General features: G+C 35.8%; 1 protein-coding gene across 18 annotated transcripts in view; it reads right to left on the bottom strand.

The window, feature by feature from the left end:
- The window catches only part of LOC106871917 (uncharacterized), a 116,897-nt gene that overhangs the window by 58,373 nt on the left and 35,173 nt on the right, over positions 1 to 23,351 (bottom strand). For 6 of the 18 annotated variants that reach the window (XM_089357393.1, XM_089357387.1, XM_089357380.1 and 3 more), the window contains exons 5-8: positions 22,233 to 22,330; positions 21,507 to 21,570; positions 7,497 to 8,261; positions 4,297 to 4,374 (exon numbers count right to left, since the gene is read on the bottom strand). In XM_089357393.1, coding sequence (XP_089213519.1) covers positions 4,297 to 4,374; positions 7,497 to 8,261; positions 21,507 to 21,570; positions 22,233 to 22,330 — 1,005 coding nt within the window. Of the gene's footprint in view, positions 1 to 4,296; positions 4,375 to 7,496; positions 8,262 to 21,206; positions 21,571 to 22,232; positions 22,331 to 23,351 lie in introns of all 18 variants that reach the window. The other 12 variants (XM_089357395.1, XM_089357385.1, XM_089357378.1 and 9 more) reach the window with 4 other exon arrangements.

Genomic DNA, 23,351 nt, shown 5'->3' with positions numbered 1-23,351 from the left:
AGAGCTGTGGTATCACAATATGTGTGTTGAGCGTCAAATGCTGTGACCGTTTACCTGATATGGAATATTCTCACTGGTTAGTTCTGACTGTTGCTCGTGGTGGAAACAATCCACTCAAACAGTGTCGATATAAAACCGAGTGTGTTGATATTGGTGTGCACCTGGTGGTGGGGTTGCTGGCGCACGACATTGTGGTAGTCAGTACATAGGTGGTGAAGACGTCGGCGCTGAAACTGGCTGTAGCTGTGTTCTGTATGTGTGGTCAGCGACCAGACCTGTGAGAGATCTGGAATCGAAGACTACTATCATCATTGGATCGGGCTTATTTATAGCTGAAATAGGGCTCACCGGAAACCCAGAAAAACTCTCTCTCACGTGACCTTATCTGAAGGCCACGATTGGACGTAATGCACCCTTAACAAGCAGAACATGGGGACAATTGCCACGCAAATAAGAACCAATCAGGATGGTGCACAGAAGGGTCCAAGGCAGCCGAAGACTAGATGTTAGCAGCTTCGTTATCATTTGTGATTGAATGCCCGTGAGAGAGATTTCACTACACCTTTATTAAATCTAATTTTGATTCTAACATTAACACCTGTATACTACTTCCCATTCCTTGTACCAAATATTCTATTCAAACTTTCTTCCTCAGTACTTCAATTCTTTAGTACAACTTTCTCTGCTTACATTTATCTTTCTTGAAATAAAAAGAATAAAAATTGACTGATGTAGAATTTCATCAACTGAGCCACTGAAATCATGCTTTCTTTTGCCTTTTCCAGGCAGTTCAGTAAAAATTAAGCTCATGTACCATGACAATGAGGTCTAGCTATATGAGATAAGCCTCTAAGGAGAAACCAAACAAAATCATATCTGTAAATGTTAATTTTTTAAATTATTCATATGCACAGAATAGGAATTGCACACATGACCTTTGTAGGTCCTTTCAACCAAGTAAGACCAATGCTTTTGACAGTCAATTTGAACTTCTGTAGATTGATACCTATATGAGAAATATGATGTGGAGAGGAGTCTCCAGAGAATTGAAGTTCTGGGGAAGAAGGATTGAAAAGTGTTTAGTGAAGAATTCGAGGGTGGAGCAAGACACAATGGAAGTAATGAAATAGAAAAAAGTCTAGGGTGAAGGTGGTGTGCAGCTTGCTGGTTCAGAGAAGTAAAGGCTGTAGTAATAGTAAAAGCAGCAGCATTAAAGAATCATTTGTTGTAGTGAATGAATCTTTTCCAATCAACTTTGTTGCTACAGTCTAAAATAAATATCTTAAATTTATGTCTATCAGTAGTACCATGCCAGACATGAACACAGTACTTCAAAAGAGGTCATAGAAGCTGAAATACAAGTTTGGTAATATTATATATGTGACATCATGATGCAGATTATCAGAGACGATGCACCTGTCACAGTTACGAAGAATTTTATCGTGTTGCTCAAATGTAGGAATGAATTAAGCATTGAAAGAGAGCTAGATAGCAGTAAAGAAAGTAAAAGTGGAGAGTACATTACACACTAGAAGTAAATTTGACAATAATATGTGTTTAAGACAGGAAAATAAGAATACGGGATGAAAGTATGAAAAGACAATCTAAGAGACACTAGGGTCAGAATGAAGTGACAGGTAATATTTCAACAATCTTGGTAGTGGTAGGTTTAGTAAGAGAGTTATATTAACATGTGTTTTGAAGACAACAAAAACATGAATTTGAATATAGATCAATAATTGTATTTACAGATGAAATTTGTTTCAATCCTTGGCCTTAATCCTATTGAAAAAACACTAAGTCTCTTTGTAATGAAATTTGTTACAATTAATATTTAAGTACAATAAAACAAAACTGAACACAAAGCAGCCAAAATTTATTGTTGCAATAAAAATAAAGAAAAAATAAAAAGTATTTTGTTAGACTCCTCTACTTGCTAAGCAAACCAGTCTGATGAATTTCTTTCTTCAAACTTAAACCAACAGGTTAGCAAGGAATCACAATTTATTAATCAATTCCTCAAACATTAGTGCAAACAAAAGCATCCTAAAACCATCCCATCTTTTTATGAAACCAGAGATTTTTTATACATTAATAAGCATTCCAAATGTGACCATCACTTTTTTTTAAAATTCAAATTTCAACTCATCTAGAGACAATATGAAGTCAAAATCAATAAAATACAATTCATAATAATAGATATCATTGCAATGTAATACAAAATAATATACTTATGGAGAATCACAAAAGATACTACAGTTGTTTTATGTAAGAATCTATAAAACAGTATTTTCTAAATAGTGGAGTGAGGTCAAAATGTTTCATTACAACTGTTGTTGACTGATAAAATAGATATATTCAGACCACTGATAGACAACAACCAAGTACTCAGACAATGTCAGACATATGGCTTGATTCATCTCCAACTTGTAAAATGATGCTACTTTACAGAAAAGAAGTTATACTAAGATAATATGATACCTAATTCAGAATAATTACAAAAAAAAAATAATGGTGCCTGCAAGATGACCTAATAGTTAGGTTCTTTTATCATTTTTAATGTATTTTATTTTTTCATAGGCGAGTAAATAGAAGTTGATTTAATATTGTTTTCTCAAAATAAGATTTCTTAGATATTTCAGCAAATTTAGAAATTCATATAATTCTTGAATATATAATTAAAAAGTAGCTAGTTTTAAAGCTAAATACACAAAGGAATGTAATGTAATACTGAGAGGAACATAACACAATAACTCTGTTGGGTTTGAACTTATCAAACATAGATCAGTACTCCAATAGTTTTTATCCCAACAAATATAGATTTCTTATGTAGGTAGAAAATATTACATTTATCGAGAGGATAATGAAATATCAACATACATATTTATTCCAAGGAAATTAATGATGTAAGTGAAATAACTGCAAGAAATTCAAAATAGATCAAAGTCATAGGGCTTGCAAGGATTTGTATTTGAGACACATTCATTAATAGATACTGCACAATTAGTCATTTATTTTGAAGTAACTCCTTCCAAAGATTGGCTGAGTAAAAAACACAAGAAAATCTTTCTCTCTACATCTGTTGCTTTATCAAGAGGTATACAGTAACTTATGGCATATAGCCATAAATTATATCTTTTTTCTTCATCATCAAATTAGGAGTAATTTATTAAGTCCTAGCAATGCATCCTAGCATTGCCCAGGTGTTATGACCTACAGCTACATTGCATTATTTGTTCCTTTCTTATGAGCAGAATTCATACTTTTTCCATCCAAATGAGTTTGAAGACTGCAGAATAAATGATAATCAGATGGGGCAATGTCCGGCGAATATGGTGGCAGGGGCATCGTTTCCCATTCAAACTGCTCCAGCGTTTGGAATGTCATCTTTGCTGTATGTGGCCGAGCATTATCCTGATGGAAGAACATCTTTTGCCTTGAAACCAAAGATGATTATTTTGTTGTTCTAGCACTGACTTGAACGACTGGTTGAACGACCAAATCCAAGCTTCTCTGCAAGTTCCTCAACAGTTACAAAGGGATTTTGTTCCACCAGGGTTTGCAGGACATCCTTGTCAAGCTCTACAAATCTTCCAGGACAAGGCTAGTCTTCTAGGCTGTAGTTTCCAGCTTGGAATTTCTGGAACCACTGTTGACACTGGTTTATACTTATTGTCCGATCACTATATTCTGCATTAATATTCCTCACACTTTCCAATGCATTGTTACCTTCATTGAACTCATAAAGCAAAGTATGCCGAATATGCTCACTTCCATCATAGGTTTGAAAAAAAATAACTGCTAAAATCAAACTGCACTCTTCAAAACTTGCACTAAGAATAAGGAACAAGGTAAAATTACTACTGCTTTAATAACAAGTTGATTCAGGTAGTTTATTCCATCCCCCTCCAAATTTTGGTTCATGCAATTGAAAAAACCACATTACTTATGGGGTGACCCAATATATATATAGATAGATGATAAGCAGCTTTCTTTATTATAGTACAGATGTGACTAATTCGGAAAAACATTACTTTCATTATTCACACATCATCAGTTGTAATGCAACACTTTGTAATTTTGGTTCAAATTGAAAGTGTGAAACTATTTTCACTTTCTAATGAAACCTCGTTGCTGTAGAGCAGTGTCTTTCAAATAACTAAAGCTGGTTGTTAGATAACATAAAAAATATGTTGATTAAAATAAAGTTTATTTGGTAACCATATGTCAAAATCAGCAACTCAGTTTTTAAATGCACACAAACTCTTTTATATATAGAGAGAGATTAAAAATTACCTAAATCAGCAGGTTCGCATTCTTTAATATCTGAACAGCTCTTGAGACCATCTGTACCATCTTTTTTCTCATCTTTCTCTGTTACATCAGGAGAGGGATTATGTGAGAAAAAGAAATCACTATTAACAAAAACCTAGCCCAACATATGTATATTTTATGTATAACAATTTAAAATGAAAAAAATAAGCTATAGCTGATTAATAAGAAATCCTAAAAATTGAGTTGTTTGTATAGCTCTTGAAGTAAAAGAAAAGTAGAGTATTTTGCTTCAGCTTACACTTTTAATTAATATCAATAAATTATAAAGAATTGTACCAGAAGTAATACAAAAGTGGGTATAACATTATCATTAACTGATACCGGTTGTTCAAATTGCACGTTGGTAGAGTAATTCTTATTCTATACAAAAGTATTACAAAACACAATCTACATTACAAGAGGAGTGATTGCACCATGATTGAAGTAACAATTGAATCCTCTTTAAAAAAAATTAGGCAAGCACTGTTGTACCCATTCTTAACAGCCATTTTCACCTCATCTGTGTCATCAAATCATTGTCTCCAAACACTGTCCTTCATGGGAAAAAAAAAACAGATAGAAGTCTCAGAATGTCAGATGAAGGCAGTATGCTGGATGGTGGACCACTGACAGGCCCAGTTTGCTGATTCTTTGATTTGTTGCCAAATATGATGTGGTCATACATTATCTTGGTGAATGTAGATCATTTTCAGATTCTTGTTTGGTCTCTTCTTCCTAATCACCAATGAGTGGGCAAATTGATTTGTGCAGACAGACAAGTCGCAAACCATGAGGTTACTTCTCCACTGATTGTGGTCAAAATGCATTACAGAAGATGGTGAAAGACTTTGGGTATCAAAAAGCATGTGCAAAGTGAGTACCTCAGCAGCTGACACCTGATTTAAAGGATAGATGGATGGAAATTTGCTCTGATCTGCAATAGTTTCTCAATGTACAACTTGCTGTTCATAGTACATCACATTCTAGAAAATCAAAGACTTTCTTTGCCCACTGCTGGCTTTTGAACTTCTTGGGCTTTGGAAAAGAAATGTAACACCATTCTACAGACTGAGCCTTCATTTCTAGATCATAAAAAAAAAACATATCTTCACTGGCTTTTAAATGTCTCCAGCAGATCAGAGCAAATTTCCACCCTTCTCTCCTGTAAATCAGGTGGAAGCTGTTGAGGTACTCACTTTGTACATACTTTTTGATACCCAAAGTCTTTCACCATCAAAGACTTTGTTTGCCAATTGCTGGCTTTTGAACCCAAAGTTTTCACCATCTTCTGTAATGCATTTTGACCACAATCCAGCTGAGAAGTAATCTCATAGATTGCAACTTGTCTGTCTGCCCAAACCAATTCCTCCACTCACTGGTGATTCATGTCAGAGGTCACAGTTGGTGGTCTCCCACTCTGTGGTTTGTCATCAGTATTGGTTTTCCTTTCTTTAAACCTCCTTATTTATCCATGCACATTACTCTTGTCAATGGTGTCATCTCTATAAACACCATGTAACCTTCTGTAGAGGTCAGACAGATTGTACCATTCCTTCATCAAAAACTCAGTAATGGCATATTGCTTTCTCTTTGAAACCTATTATTATATAAGGAAGAGAAAAGTTACTAGAAAGGAAGAGGTATTCTACCAGCATAAGCAATTTAAAGGACCTATGTCAGTTAATAAAAAAAGTTAAGACAGCCTTTGCATTACTTTTGGTATAATCCTGGTATATGAATTATTGACTAAAACTTCTTCCATTTAAAACAGCACTTTTGGAAAAGAGTTACTTTATGTGTATGAAAACACTAATATAAGAAAATTGTAGGTAGTTATTTTAAGGTGAAATAAGGTGCTTGTAGCAGCAACATCAAAAAGTGATTTTCTTTCAAACAATACTGTCCTTGCTGTTGCTAACCCTCATCCATTCTTCAGGTAAAAGAACTTACATACCACTTGCCTTTGAAAATGCAGAACTACTGGATGATATATTAAAAGGGAAATATAAACTGACTTCACTGTCTGCAGTGCTTTTTCATGTGAAGCACACAATGTAAACATTCAGACACATACACATATACACACAATGGGCTTTGTGCAGTTTCTGTCTATCAGATTCACTCACAAAGCATTGGTTGGTCCAGAGCTATAATAGAAGACACTCCTCCCACCCGCCCCTCCTGTATTTCTCTCCATCATTTGCTAGTCACCTCTTTCCTGCCCGCTCATCCACTCCAAACCTCTGTATCACCTCACTTATTCTCACCACCCCCAATGTCCCTCAAGAGCATCCCTTGACACATCTTCACCACCATCGCTCTCACTATTACTCGCTTTATCTTACTCTCTCATTCATCTGTTCTCTTTATCTTACTAACTTTCTCTCCTTTCTTTTCCAACTGGGACATCCATGAAGCTACTCTACAACAAGACACTTATCCTTATCCTTCTTTACCATTAATCTCTCAACTGGCAAAAAGCCACCCCTGCCTTATATTACCTGCCTCCCCAGCCAAAAAATTTTGTCTTGTAAGTTGCTTGGTAACCCTGTTGGTGCTGGTGCTATGTAAAAAGCATCCAGTACACTCTGTAAAGTGGTTGGCATTAGGAAGGGCATCTAGCTGTAGAAACCATGTCAAAACAGACAATGGAGCCTGGTGTGGTTCCCAAGTCTTGCTAGCTCCTATCAAACTGTCCAACCCATGTCAGCATAGGAAATGGATGTTATGTGATGATGATATAATACAAATGCATAAACATACATACACCTTTGTAAGTCTTATATATGTATGTCCTTCTTGTTACTTTTGTATATCTTGCAAGTAATTCCTCATGGCTTAACAGTTGATAAACTCACCATGAATATTGCAAAGAGTAGACACCTGATACCTTGATATCTTGTAGAGTACATCAGATTAGCATTTAATTGCTCATGGGAAATGTTCCCCTTAATGACAAAATTATCTGCTTTTAAAATTATTCAAATTAAACTGAGAAGAAAGATCACTAGTGATGTCTATAACATCTATTCCATTTTCAAATTTCTTATGAATATCATACAAAGATGACTGGTTTTTATTGCATTTAATGTATTTTGCTAACTGGCCATGATGTATATTTAGAAAAGGAGTTCCAGCTATGAAAGCTGGTGGCAAAGTAACTGCACTTTCAGAATTCTTACTTCTCAATTCATACAGATTCTGCTTGCTTCTTGTTTGTATACTCTCAATGTTTGGCAGTTTTGAGTCATCCCAAACTTTGGATTTATTCTCCTGGTTTTTACTTTTATCATCACTCAAATTCATTAAGAATTTTTCAGTTCCAAGTATTTTGTTGCTTTTTCTTTTTTTACTAAATGCATCAGTAGTGTATGCTTGCTGAAGAGAGACTGACTTACGAGAAGTTAAGTCAATAACATAATTCTTTGGAGTTATGTTTACACTTGAGGAAACATTTCTTTCTCTTTTGGCTCTGAACTTTTTAAATTTTTCAATACTTTTTGATATTTGCTGTTGAAGTCTTTTATAAGAAGTTGATTGTTTTCTTGGATTCAATGTTCTTTTGGTAACATCGCATATGGAGTTTGATGCTGTTGTAGAAAGAAAGGTATTTTGTTCTTTCCTCAAGCATTTTTTTGAGTAAATGCAGTCACTGTTGACAACTTCAGAATGAATTGAATAAGTCTCTGATACAGAAATGAGATCATAATGAGCACAAACATTTTCTTTTAGAGGAAAATTAGAAATGCACTGTGTTGGCATCCTCTTCATATTATTCTCAGCTGGTTGAAACTCCTTACAGTTACTATTTTCTACTCCAAAGTTATCTTCATTCCAATCATTAAAAAAAAGAGGAAGCTGTTGAAGCCACTCAACTATTCTCTTTCTATTGTTACGTATATCATTTTCTCTACTGTAATTTTTCAGACTCTTATATAATTCATGACCTATGACAACAGAGAAAGATCTATATCAGAATCAGAAGAAATTAGAATGCATTGAGAAATGCTTTTACAATTATATTTTTAATGTACTCAAAAGATCATTAAAATTATCTCATTTAAATACGTCCCCAATTTCCTCCACATTATCTACATTAAATAGCATGAAAATTGTTGTAATGAAGTTTGCAATAAAACATTAAACTATTTGCTCATAATCAAATAAGCTTCGGACAAAATATTGAAAAAAAAAATCAGATAATTGAGGTGGGGAAAGTAAGAAATATAATCCTGATTACGTCCAAGTTGGCTGAAAAGCCCAAATTCTCTACCAATTAACTAAACTTCAATTTGTCAAATCTATTGTTTTTATTAGCTAAAACAATCACTAAACTCTTTCATTAGTAAGCTGCCTGAGACTACTTTTGATCATATGTTACCACATGTATTTGCCTAAACATTTTAAAACCAAAACATCAACATAAATTTCATTACTACATTAGTAGTAATACTTGTTATATACTGCCGGACATTACTATAATGTGAATTTTGTGTTCACCGAATGTTCTGGCTAATTTTCACATTTTTTAATTCTTATTTCCAGAATTTTTTGCCTTTTTAAAAACTAATAGCACCTTCCAATTAAGAAGTAGGAGTGAAACCAAATTTTAGAAATTTTGGAAGGAAGAAACTGTTGCAGCAAATGAAAAATGCAACAAAAACTTGGAGTTGAATGTTTCTATTTCTACTAGTGAAACTAATTCCTGTGCCAATAGTGACAGCACCAGTGGACTAATTTCAAAAAGGAAGGAAACTTAAAAACTAGGCCCAATCACAATCTTCTTGATAGCTGAATCCCATTGACTATTTTCTTTTGTTTAATCCAACTCTAATCCTTCATATAACTGTCAGGGATAATCACTGCATAGGATATAAACAAAAGAAACTAGAGTACAAAATACAGACTTCTACAATCCTGGATAAAATAATGGGTTTCTTTTTTTTTTTTTTTTTTCTTAAAAGAACTATGATAATGGGATTTAGGAAATTAACCAAAATTAGTAATTAGTAAAGCACAAATGAACTCATAGGTGACTTCTGTCTTTCTAGTATCCTAACATAGATATAATTTTTAATGCTGTATCAGTATTTTCATATTAGGCAAATAGCAGTATATCACAACATGTAGAAGAAAATTATTTAAAATAAGACTCCTCTTGGACACTTCCAGCAATATATGCCAGGCAAGCTTACAAAACAGGATGTGAAACAATGGAAAATATGTGAAGTGGGAATTTTTATACAAGAAAAAGAGAGAGTGGTGAAAGTCAGCATGGCCCAGTGATGATGTGGTAAGGAAATTATTGTCTCTATACTAAAACCAAAGCTGAATATTATTTTTTGACTGGTATGTCAGTATAGTCAAACTTGCAGAACATATATATGTGCCACATTCATTGTAAAAATGAATAAAAGCATTAAAAAAAGAAATCAAAATTGAAAACAGATGAAATAATCTAACAGCTGAAAAGAAATTTGCTAGGTAACCACTTCAGACTGATTAATTAATTTCCTGTCCATTTATTCTCAACAATATACACAGAAATGGACCACCCTTTATAACAATTACAACAATTCTACAGGTGATGTAAATAAATTGAGTTAGATGATGAACTATTAACGAGTAGTAGACCAGGTAATAAACAGTGGTGATACTTGGTTAGATATAAATATCAAATATACTGTCAGGATTTTTTTCCTACTATATCCCAAACTGCAAGAGGCCCCAAAATTTAGTAACTTTTAATAGTGCTGAGCAAATGTCCCAACACAATTCAGAGTAGGTTATTCCTTCAAAATGTAATGAGAGAAAAGTAAAATTGTGTGGGAGAGACATTTGCTTGAATTCAGATATCTCTACAAAACAGAAAAGACAAACGATCAAGAGTGCCAACACCAGAAACGCTTTAAGTGGATGAAGATTACATAATGTAAAGTAGGATGCTTTACTTTTTTCCCCACAAAAGAAATATTAACTAACTTTTGTATCATCATCATCGTTTAACGTCCGCCTTCCATGCTAGCATGGGTTGGACGATTTGACTGAGGACTGGTGAAACCGGATGGCAACACCAGGCTCCAATCTAATTTCGCAGAGTTTCTACAGCTGGATGCCCTTCCTAACGCCAACCACTCAGAGAGTGTAGTGGGTGCTTTTACGTGTCACCTGCACGAAAACGGCCACACTCGAAATGGTGTCTTTTATGTGCCACCCGCACAAGAGCCAGTCCAGAGGCACCGGCAACGATCTTGCTCGAAAAACCTCATGTGTCACTCGCACAAGAGCCAGTCCATGGGCACTGGCAACGATCTCGCACGAAAGATATCATGTGTCGCCCGCACATGAGCCAGTCCAGGGGCACTGGCAACGATCCCGCTCGAAAGATTTCATGTGTCGCCCGCACATGAGCCAGTCCAGGGGGGGGGGGGCACTGGCAAACGATCCCGCTCGAAAAAGCCTCATGTGTCACCCGCACAAGAGCCAGTCCAGGGGCACTGGCAACGATCCCGCTCGAAAAACCTCATGTGTCACCCGCAAGCCGGCCCAGGGGCACCGGCAACGATCTCGCTCGAAAGATTTCATGTGTCACCCGCACAAGAGCCAGTCCAGGGGCACTGGCAACGATCCCGCTCGAAAAACCTCATGTGTCACCCGCAAGCCGGCCCAGGGGCACTGGCAAACGATCCCGCTCGAAAGATACAGAATTTAATTTTAATAACTTTATTTTCAAATTTATTTCATTTCCAATTTTTAATTTCCTGTAAAGTGAGTAGTGAATTCTTTAGTGGATCTTTTTATCACTATTTGTGAGTATATTTTTGTAGGAGAATGTATTTCATTTTGAAATAAATTCATACACATATAACTATTTTGTGTTATTTTTACTTTGTGTACTTGTTGAAAATGTATTCAAGTTTAATTGAAAATTCAATAATGTGCAATATTCTTCATTGGAGTCATTTACCACAAACCTGTTATTTATTCCAAATAAATATTCACTAGCAACTGATTTTATATGGTGATAAAAAAAACAAAATTTTAATGATTTTAAATTTTACTGTACTTACCCATACTCAAAAAAATCCTGTTATAGATTTTTGTTAGAACCTTCATGTTGGGTTCCAAACAACACTTTCAATATACCAATAAACAAGAAGCTACATGTGACTTTTGAAACCAGTCTATATTCACACTTACATTGGAATTGAAACACATAGGATATTCTAATTAAGGAAATTGAAAATAAACAATACTGAAAGAATGCTTCAAAATAAAAAATGTCTTAGCATATAATAAGAACAAATTCCTGAATCAACCAAACTGCTTGAACTTAGTGATAAGGCTAAACATTCTTCATGGTATCAAATGTCTTTAAAATCAAATGAAAAAGTATGATAAATTCCATATTGATGTATATACACTCTAAGATAAGGAAAATTAAAATACCTTGGAGAAAGCAAAACCTAGTTGGATGATAAAGAGAGATTGTCAAAGCTGCCAAATTTGTGAGAAATGGACAGTAGAGTAGTTTTAGCAGGAGAATTATGAAAAACCAATGAACTGAATAAATTATGAAAAACAATGAACTGAATGAATTATGAAAACAAATTAAATAAATTATGAAAAGCAATGAATTAAATTTTGCTGTATCTAGGAAAGGTCATTAGGCAAATAAAAACACATAATGGCTCTATTTCATTTTTTCTATCTATATATATAAAAATGAGAATGTGTGTCTGTCTGTCTGTCTGTCTGTCTGTCTATCTGTCGGTCTGTCTGTCTGTGTGTGTGAATCCCTAAAACTCGAGAACTACGCAACCAATTTCATTCAAATTTTACACATGCCTTACTTAGGGTTCCAGTTGTGTTTTAGTCAAAAAAAAATTATTAACTTCTTGCAGAGTTCGAGCACACGGCAACATAATATCTCCTCCACTATTTAAGTATTACGTGTCAAAAGTGAAACAAAAACACTCATGTCAAATACTTTCACTTTAAAAATGAAACTATTCCACTAACTGAAACAATCACATTTCGATACTGTAGTGACAGATACTTTCACAGAGAGAGAAAGAGAGAAAGAGAGAGACAGAAAGAGAGAGAGAGAGAGATGTATATGTATACATATACATGTATATGTACACCATTTCGATACTGTAAGGACAGATACTTTCAGAGAGAGAAAGAGAAAGAGAGAAAGAGAGAGAGAGAGATGTATATGTATACATATAGATGTACACGTATATGTATATATATATAGATCTATACATACATGTATATGTATACATATGTGTAGATGTATATATATATATAGATGTACATGTAATATGTACACATATATACATATATACATGCATACAGATATCTATACATATATACACCCATCACACACACATACACATGCACACAAACACACACATTAGTCATTTGTTTTCTTATCCAAAACTACGTCAAAAGTACTGAATGGATCTTTATGAAATTTGGAAATTATATTCTTTGCATAATGGCCATAACTCCCATGAAAATTCATATATTTTTGATGTTGATGAAATTTTAACCCGAACATAACAGATGAGCATTATTTAGAAAATGATGTCACACGTTATCGAGGCTACCATTCTTTCTGGATGTGCAAAAGGGGATGACGTCTTTATTCCAAGAATTCCTCTTACTCCATCAGGAGCAGACATTCCTTTTACATTCAGAAGACTACAATTCCCCCTTCGTGTGACTTTTGCCATGTCCATAAACAAATATCAGGGTCAAACACTGTCTGTAGCTGGTCTTCTCTTGGAAGAGCCCTACTTCTCACATGGACAACTGTATGTTGGCTGCTCAAGAGTGGGCAGCAACAAAAAACCTATTTGTATATGCTCCACAAGGGAAAACAAGGAACATAGTTTACAATGAGGTGTTATAATCACAACAGCAAGAAAGTATGTACATGATCACCTTCTTTTACGAAACTTCATTGACTTTCATATATTTATATTGATATACATATATATACGTGTGTTTGGGTGCGTGTGTGTATATACATCTCTATATATAAAGATGATGCGTAGTCTAGACGGCGTTTTTAGATTTCATTATTCTCTTTAACCCGGGCAACGCCGGGTATTTCTGCTAGTTATTAATATAAGTTAACTAGTTAACCATTTAACCAATTAAGTAATTAATTGTTTGATTAATCATTCAGTCAATCAATCAGCTTCATTTGTTAGTCCCTTCAACACCATTTACAAACTCATCTATGACATGCCCTCTCTATTTCAGGTTTGCCCGTCTCCTAATTTTCAGATTCTGTATATACTTACAGCATTGTGAGTGAAAATGTAAAAGAGAAAAAGTATGTATTTGTGCACTTGTATGTACATGGTGTGGATTCTGAGTTTGAGAGACAGAGAAAGAGAGAAAGAGAGAATGTATGTAGACTTGTGTATGTGTGTAGTGTAGGTTCTGTGAAAGTTGTGAGTGGTTGAAAATTTATTTTTTTATCGTTGGTGTTTTGTCTTTGGGTGTGGTACAGATCATATTAGAATTTCATCATCTTTCACTCTAAGACAAGAGGATAAATGATTTATCTACAAAATATTTTACACATTTGCAAAGCATATAAAGACACACAAACACATCAACTTATGGATCTATAATTTTTTTCTCTTTTTGGTGATGGTAGTGGTAGGGGTGGTCTAACATGTCAGCCACAGTATTTGATTGATACTTTGTTCATTGACCAATTTAATATTAAGATACTTATGCATGGTGTTATGCCTCAGCAATACACAGCTATGCACATACATACAGATTCATATCTGATTCTAATATACCTTATAACTTTTTTGTGATGGCTGGAGATGACAGCGTGGTCATTACATTTTACTTGTACTTTTAATTAAGTGACTAGCATACCTGTGTCATCAACAATACCAACAGCTCATCAAAACAATGGGAGAAACCATTGATAAATGTCAGCAATCAAAAAAATATATGTGCATGACAAAATTGCAGCACTTAAACAATAAGATACAGTTATAATGTCTCAGATGAAAATATTATCCATGTAATACACACACACACAAGACATCCACTTTTCTATGCTCGCACAGATCAGACAAATTTTGTGTAGCTAGATACCATTCCCATTATCAACCCTCACAAAACTTTCGTCATCCCAGGGTTATAGTGTGATTGAGCAGCAAACTTCTAACCATACAGCCTTACACACACACTCTCATACACATATATATACACGATCAATGTGCATACATATGTATGCATGTCTGTAGCCATGTTTGAATGTATTATCCTTTAGTCAGAAAAATAAATATGGGTTAGTTCAGGAGAGGCAAGAATGAAAAAACAGACTAATATGAAAAAAAAAAAAGAACACACACACATGCATAAACCAATTAAATATATTAGCCATGGTTTGATATACAAAATACATATGTATACATGCAAACAAAAAGAAAGCAAAGACAGATTTTCAGACGATGAATATTTAAGTATGAATATATTTCATTAATTATTTATATTAATAGATCAAACTTACAAATGACAGAGAATATTAAAGGGAAAGAGGTAAGTTCAACAGCTGTTTCTGGGGACTCAGAGATGCATCTTAATGATGGTAGATGTAGTTCACCAAAATATGCAGGCCATAATGGAAGCAAATAAATATTAGATTCCTCTAAAAAAAAAACACAGTGTCTTTCTTTATGTTCTGTAACTAGCAATGCAACAAAAATATCACAAAGATAAGCACCAAACATAAAAGTAATGTTGGAGCCAATGTGATTGACAAAAAACCCTTCAATGTGGTGTCCCAGTATAACAACAGGCCAAAGACTGAAGCAAAATATATTTGCTGATAGCTTGTTTTCACTGAGCACGAATCCAGAAGATGCTCAGATAAATCTTGTTTTTTTTCTCGCGCAGATCATTAACCCCTTATTAGTTCTTTTCATTATTCTATCTATTTCATTACCATGTAAACATAGTTTCATCTTCCTTGCTGTTGTCTTAAAATAAGCTTAAGTTCCTTCACGCGCATTTACTATTCGCCACCTATTCATTTATTCTAGTTTGTCACATCATCACTTACTTCTCTAACTTTGTAACAGATTGGCTGACCGGAAATTCTAAGATTTTTCAATTCTATTTCACTATTATAAGCATTTGCTGTTTCATGAAATAATGTTACCCAAAATCCCCAAAAAATATTTTTCTCCCTCATATTCTATCCTTGACAAGCCTAATTCTGGCCCCCTCTCTCTCTGTTTCTATAACCACTTGCTTTGCCAACACTTCCTCCTCCTCCATCACCCCACCCTATATAAACTAGCGCACGGACTTAGATTCCACTACTTCATTTTAATAACTTCGCCAAAAGAATACGAATCCAGAAGATGCTCTTCTGAATTCGTATTCTAATTTTGCTATTTTGCAGTACGTTGGCCCACCCACCCACACCACCTGTACCGGAAGTCCCTATCCTCTGTCATCCTTTGATTGTCTCCCATGAACACATCTAAAGGCTTAACGCCATCCCCACCCCTACTTAGGGTTTATCCCCTATGTAAGGTAGTAATTATATAGCACATAAAAATGGTGTAGAGTATGCAGGTTGAAGGCTATTGTTTACTTATAAATTCAGTCAAATGCGAGCTTTCTTTTCAGGTACATGACACTGCTGTCCCCCATCCCAGGGTCTCATGGGCCCACACCTCCCACACCCTCAGTGTTGGCACACTGAAAGGTAGCTCTGGTAAGATTGTTGTGATGCTTGAACGGAGACGTGTAGATTTGTGATGCATCCAAGAAGTAAGGTGGATAGGAGGTTCTGCTAGGTTCCTCACAGGCAAAGAACACAGGTACAAGATTTTCTGGGCAGGGAACACTGACGGGATGGTGGGGGTGTAGGTATACTTCTTGCGGAAAAATGGGTTGATAAGGTAATCGAGGTAGTTAGAGTATGCAATAGAATACTTAAGATTAGATTAGGGCTACATCATGGGTTAGCAACCATTATCTCGGCCTATGCCCCTCAGCCAGGGCTACCTGATGGACAGAAAGACCGATTTTATGACATCCTCTTGCAAACTACCTCGCTGAAGAATGATAGGGACCTTTTCTTGGTGACTGGTCACTTCAATGGACATATTGGACAACATGCAGGGGGCTTCAATGGCATACATGGAGGATATGAGGAGGGAACCAGGCTGCTGGAGTTCTGCAATGCAAATGATCTTATGGTTTGCAATACTAACTTCAGGAAACCTGCCAGTCACCTAGTCACCTACTGATCTGCTCAACACACTAGCCAAATTGACTAGATCCTCGCCAGAAAAAAAGGAAAGATGGCTGCTTATAAATGCCAAAACCTTCCCAGGCGAAGAATGTACCCCACAACATAGACTAGTAGTTAGCGACTTCAGGATCAGGGCTAAATGGATGCCCAGAAGACGACAAGCATGGAGGAGAAGAGTCTAGAAGCTTAAAGATCCTGCAAATGCACAGAGATTTAGAGACATATTACTCAAAGCTTTTGACAAAATAGAGGGGGATACAACATCACATGATGTGGAAGACAACTGGAGGTTTCTACGGGACAACCTGCTGAGAGCCACTGACCAGATCAGTGGATGGTGCAAAGTCCCCTCTTGATCCATAATAACGTAGTGGTGGAATAATGTGGTTGACAGGGCTATTAGGGAAAAGAAACAGACTTGGAAGGACTGAAAGAACGGTGGTAGCAGGGAATTGTATCAGACTGCCAGAAGGGAAGCTAGGAGACAGGTTTATTTAGCCAGAGGGGAAGCAGATAAGAAAAAATTTGTCAATGTTCTGCACTGTGAGGACCAAAGACTTGAAGTATTTCGTGTTGCAAGACAGCATGTGAGAGAGAATCGTGATGTTGTAGGAGAGAAATGTGTCAGCATGGATGATGATACACTTGCACTAAACGAGGCTGCAATGAGAGAGGTTTGGAGATGCCACTATGAAAGGTTGCTCAATAAAGAGGATGAATGGGAGAAAGAGAGTCTGCCAAATGTCGACCCAACAGAGGGACCAGCTATCCGAGTTGACAATACTATGGTAGATAAAGCAATTAAGAGTATGAAGACAGGGAAAGCCCCCAGCCCATCAGGAATCACTGCAGAGATGCTCAAAATATCTGGCAGTGTCGGCTATAGCCTAGTCATCCGTATTGTTAACCAGGTTATACACAAAGGAGTCATACCCAATGACTGGTGTAGCAGCACCTTAGTCAACTGTTACAAAAGCAAAGGTGACGCTTTAGATACAAATAATTACAGAGGTATCAAGTTGTTGGATCAGGTAATGAAGGTCACAGAGAGGGTCATAGCCCAACTAATTAGGGAGAGAGTCAGTCTAGATGAGATGCAGTTTGGATTTGTGCCAGGGAAAAGCACCACTGATGCTATATTTCTGGTAAGACAGCTGCAGGAGAAATACCGAGCCAAAGATAAACCTCTGTACCTAGCTTTCGTTGACATGGAGAAAGCCTTTGACAGGGTCCCCCGATCCCTTATCTGGTGGTCAATGAGGAAACTAGGGATAGATGAATGGTTAGTGAGAGCTGTGCAAGCCATATACTGAGATGCTGTCAGTAAGGTGAGGGTTGGCAACGAGTACAGTGAAGAATTCTGGGTATGGGCCCACTAAGGATCAGTCCTCAGCCCCCTCCTATTCATCATAGTCCTCCAGGCAATAACAGAAGAATTCAAGACAGGATGTCCCTGGGAGCTCCTTTATGCTGATGACCTTGCTCTAATTGCTGAATCACTATCAGAACTAGAGGAAAAGTTTCAGGTGTGGAAGCAAGGATTAGAATCGAAGGGCCTTAGAGTCAACTTAGTTAAAACCAAAGTCTTAATAAGTAGGAAGGCAGACAAACCACAAATCCATTCAGGTAGATGGCCCAGCTCAAACTGTAGAAAAGGCATAGGTAGAAACTCCATAAGATGTATCCAGTATATGCTATGGACACATAAGAGGTGCAGCAATATCAAAGGAAGGCTAACTGGGAAGATAGTTTTTCTCTGTGGAAAATGCTCAGGTGCTATAAACACTGAAAATGTACAGAGAACAGCTTCTGTCATATTCCAGGGAGAAAAACTACAAGTATTTGATAGCCTCCATTACCTAGGAGACCAAGTCAGTAGCGGGGAGGGGGTGCTCTGAAAGTGTAGCTACTAGAATAAGAATAGCCTGGGCAATGTTCAGAGAGCTCCTACCTCTGCTGATGACAAAGGGCCTCTCACTCAGAGTAAAAGGTAGACCGTATGACATGTGTATGAACAGCCATGCTACATGGCAGTGAAACATGGGCCGTGACTGCTGAGGACATGTGTAAACTTGCAAGGAATAAAGCCAGTATTCTCCGCTGGATGTGTCAATGTGCATACATAACAGAGTGTAAGCACCCTGAAAGAAAAGTTGGATTTAAGAAACATCAAATGTAGTGTGCAAGAGAGTCGACTGCACTGGTATGGTCATGTGTTGCGAATGAATGAGGACAGCTGTGTGAAAATGTGTCACACCCTAGCAGTTGAGGGAACCTGTGGAAGAGGTAGACCCAGGAAGACCTGGGATGAGGTGGTGAAGCACGACCTTCAAACATTGGGCAGATATACACGTCTTTGAGGCGGTCAGCGCTGTGTGTAACATGACCCATCATATAGTTGACAGTCAAATGAATGGAAGTGTAATGGAGATATTGTACGTAAATGGGTACATTCTGGAAATGGGCTGCAATGGGAGACGGCAACAGAGAAGTGAACTGTTGAAATTTTGCAGAAGGCAAAGAGTTGACATTGAGTTGCTGGTGTGGCTGTAGAATAAGAAACAAAGTGAGCCTATGCAGTCACATAAGAATATGTAGTAATGAATTACTTGAAAAAATAAGGCATAATGGCTTACTGTGTGGTATGTATATAGTATGTCTGCATTTTTGTATGCAAAATATAAGCAAATGAACGAAATAGAAGCACAGGTATGGAACTGCTAATTTAACAGTAAATGCCACAATAATTATTACAGAGAGACAAACAATTATATATATATATATATATATATATACACACACACACATACATACATACATATATATATATATATATATATATATATATATATATATGCCAAATGCTGTGTGTGAGAAGACCCAGCAAGCCAATAAAAAGAACTAGATTAATAGAATTGTGGGGATGCATACTTAAATATAAAAATGTTAAATTGGACACTAAACTCCACTTGCGAAGACCTGTTGAGGCAAGTGAAATCAAAATTGAGTTAAATTCAACAACTGGCACCCATGCCAACGTCGTCTCCTTCATTGGACACGAAACTCAGCTTGCGAAGACTTATTGGGGCAAGCGAAAACGAAATCGTGATGGCACTTGTGCCCAGCGTTGCCTTTCTGGCACTTGTGCCCGCAGCATATGTAAGGACTTTCGAGCGAGATCGTTGCCAGTGCCCCTGGACTGGCTCTTGTGCGGGTGGCACATAAAATACACCATTGCTAATACCGCCTGACTGGCCTTCGTGCGGGTGATACGTAAAAGCACCCACTACACTCTCTGAGTGGTGGCGTTAGGAAGGGCATCCAGCTGTAGAAACTCTGCCAAATCATATTGGAGCCTGGTGTAGCCATCTGGTTTTACCAGTCCTCAGTCAAATCGTCCAACCCATGCTAGCAAGGAAAGTGGATGTTAAACGACGACGAAGACGATAAGCAAATTAATATTTATAGTAAGAAAATATATTTTGAAAAATGTCTGTTTCCATGCATGAAAGAACCACATAACCATTAGAAAAGGAGTCATCATGGTAACCAAATAAGATTTTACAAAACAAAGAAAAGAAATCAAAGTATGGGAATAAGTACTAAACACCACACACCTTACTAACCCCAGTAGTTCCTGATATAAAAATATGATCAACACTAGAATGTGAGGATGAGATTGAGGAGAGTTTCGTGCAAGGAAAAATTTAAATATACACAACAAACATCACAACAAGATGATAAAGCAGCAAAATGAACAGTAAAAACTAAGAAAATAAACAAAATAATGTCATTGAAGAAAAGTGAATATATGACACTGAAAACAAAAAAGATTTTATAAGAATGAAAAAGATTGAAAAAAATTAGTGTCTTTCAGTAGAAAAAAAAATAATCAAAACAACCCACAGCCTTTAAAAAATTACCAAGAACTGACTTGTCATAAATCAAAGATAAGAGATGATGAACTGAATGAGGTACACACCAAATTATCAAACTGAAATTTCTCACTTGGAGAAAGAAAACAAAATTCCTGCAATTGTTATTATGCCAGAAGTAGAAGGGAGATAATTTCAAGAAAATTGAAAATTAATCTATATGCCTAATGAGGCAAGGTGAAAAGCTATCGCCATATTTTGGTGCTATTGGATCTTAGCCTCAAAGCGTAGTCTACTGAAGCCTGCTTGAACAGTCAACAAAAACATTTACTGATAAAAAACAATTTCGTTTCATTGGAAACCTCTGTCAATTACTTCTGAATTTTTGTTTTCTTTCTTCAACTTTAATTGATAGTTTAAATAAACTGAGAAATATTTGCAAACTTTTTTCAATACATCATCCTTTAATCCTTTAGTTACCATATTTTTGTTTAAATACACTACATTGGCTTTAGTTAATTTTGAAAATAATGAAGAATTTAGTATAATAACTTCATAATTATTAAATTAGTGTTTGAAATATAAACTGAGATAAAGTTTTGATAGAAGGTTTAAAATTAGATCATTTTAAAGGTTTGTATCCTAGGACCAGGGGTAATCACCAACGATCAAGTGCATTAGTATCAAAAGGGTTAACATACCTAAAATTCATGCCACTGATCCACTTTTTTCCTTTAGTTCATTTTACTGAGATTAAAGCCAAACATAGGCAAGCTGACGAAATGCAATTATAAAAAATAATATAATAAAACCATTTATGTGTCTTTTACATGGTTATGAATTTACTGATACAATATCAGATATTTTCTTTTGCTAAGGTTCTGATTGGATAGACTCAAATATAGAAGTTTATCAATCCTATGGAATAATGCCTTTAGTTCAATGTTTTTGGATATCTTCACGAAACCTTTGATAGATAAATATATTTTTTCTTACAATACCTTTTACTTTAGCTAATTTTTCACCATTCAACTGTGTATTTTCTACTTTTGTAACATCTCGCACCTAATAAAAAATTAAAGACACATGCTTAATACATGAACAATTTATACAAATACTAAAGTCCTATCAATTAATATTATTCTGTTAAACGTTTTACAACACGTCTTATTCTCTTAGATGATATTCTTTCAAAATGTCTGTTACACCATATGAAGGGTTTAAAAAAATTCTTTTTAATGATTTGGTGGCTTAAAACATTACATCCGAAGTATCCCATCATTTTAACACCAAATGTATACACTGTACCTCTTCATTTAACTCATGCAGCTTGTATTCCATTAAATCCACACAGGTAAGACCAAATTAATTTGAATTATAAAAAGTATAGGTGTCTGAGTTGCTCTGAACCATTAAATTTCAAATCAGGCATTCATTCACTGTATATAGATGAAGAACACTGTAAATACTAAAAGTATCTATTTCAGTGTTATAATTATCTCACTGCATTTACTCCTACAGAACTAATTTAATTTCAAAATAAATTTGGTGTCATTGGTTCAACAATGAATATTTTATTTCATAAAATTGAATTTCCAATAGAGCCTCTAATCGAGATTCCTCAATTTAGTTTTGACATTAATGTATTTAACATCAAGGATGAACACATTAAAACATAACATGAACATAACTTTAGAAAAATCTGCAAAATGGGAAATTATACTAACCTCTGATTTATGATTAAAATGTACTTTGCGTTTGATTCCTTTCTTCACAACAGCTAAAGAACGATTTGGTAATGATGTGTCTTCTCTGCACACTGTTACTATGAAATAAGCCATTGGAAAGAAACAATAAAGCAACAAAACTCATAATCTAAATAAAATTTGAATATGATTTCTAGTATAAAATAATATGCTAATAAAATTATGTAATTGGTATTCTTTGATCATCAAATGGGAAATGTTACTGGATACATTGTTGAATGTATGGGGCAGATCCAGCTATCAGCTGTGTCCCTTGTGGAAATTAAAGTTAGGGCTAGGGTCTCACATCTGCCATAGCCCAAGGACAAGAAGTCTATTAGTTTGGTGTTTTAGGGAAAGGGGTTGGGTGGTGGACAAAATTGAAAGGGCTGAGAATTAACACATTCCTCTTTAGCCAAGCCCTCAACATTTTTTAAGTATTGCTTCAAAAGGAAAGTGACAGTGGAGAAAGATGTGCTGCTTTCCAGCAAATTTGTTGAAAGATGGATGAGAGAGAGGAGCATGGTCCATGTGAACAGGCTTCCTCTGAAGTTGTGCCTGTTGATTGGAGGACAATTGATACAGGGCATGTGCCTTAGTGGTCAGGATGACCACAGTTTTATGGCTCTCAGAGGTCTCCCCACTTTTGGGAAACTATTCCTGGTTTAAATTTTTTCTTTTTACATGATTTTACGCAATCCCACATTTTTAGTAAGTTGAACAGCATGTTCGTGTACTAAAAAAGTATTGGTCATTTTATCCCTAACTTTGCTTTGGATACAGTGTACCCAGTGTAAGCTATGGGCACACAAGAGGTGCAGTGGATAAATAAAAAAGTTATCAGAGAAAGATGGTTTTTGTATGTAGAAGATGCACAGGATCCCTAAAAAATTTACAGACTCATGGAATTGATTCTCTTAAATGCCGCGGTGGCTCATTAGAGGTAGCAGATATCTGCTGTCTTGGGGACCAAATTAGTAGTGGGGGATGCACGGTGAGTGTGACAGCTACAATAAGAATAGGATGGAGGAAATTCAGAGAGTTGTTACCTGTGTCAGTCATGAAAGGTTTCTCTCTCTGAGTGAAAGGAAGAGTGTATGA

The sequence above is a fragment of the Octopus bimaculoides genome, chromosome 9 (assembly GCF_046866305.1).
Source record: "Octopus bimaculoides isolate indiv1 chromosome 9, ASM4686630v1, whole genome shotgun sequence".
NCBI classification, from domain to species: Eukaryota; Metazoa; Mollusca; class Cephalopoda; order Octopoda; family Octopodidae; genus Octopus; species Octopus bimaculoides.
Note: the sequence above shows the minus strand (reverse complement) of the source record. Positions and strands in the feature narration are given on the sequence as shown.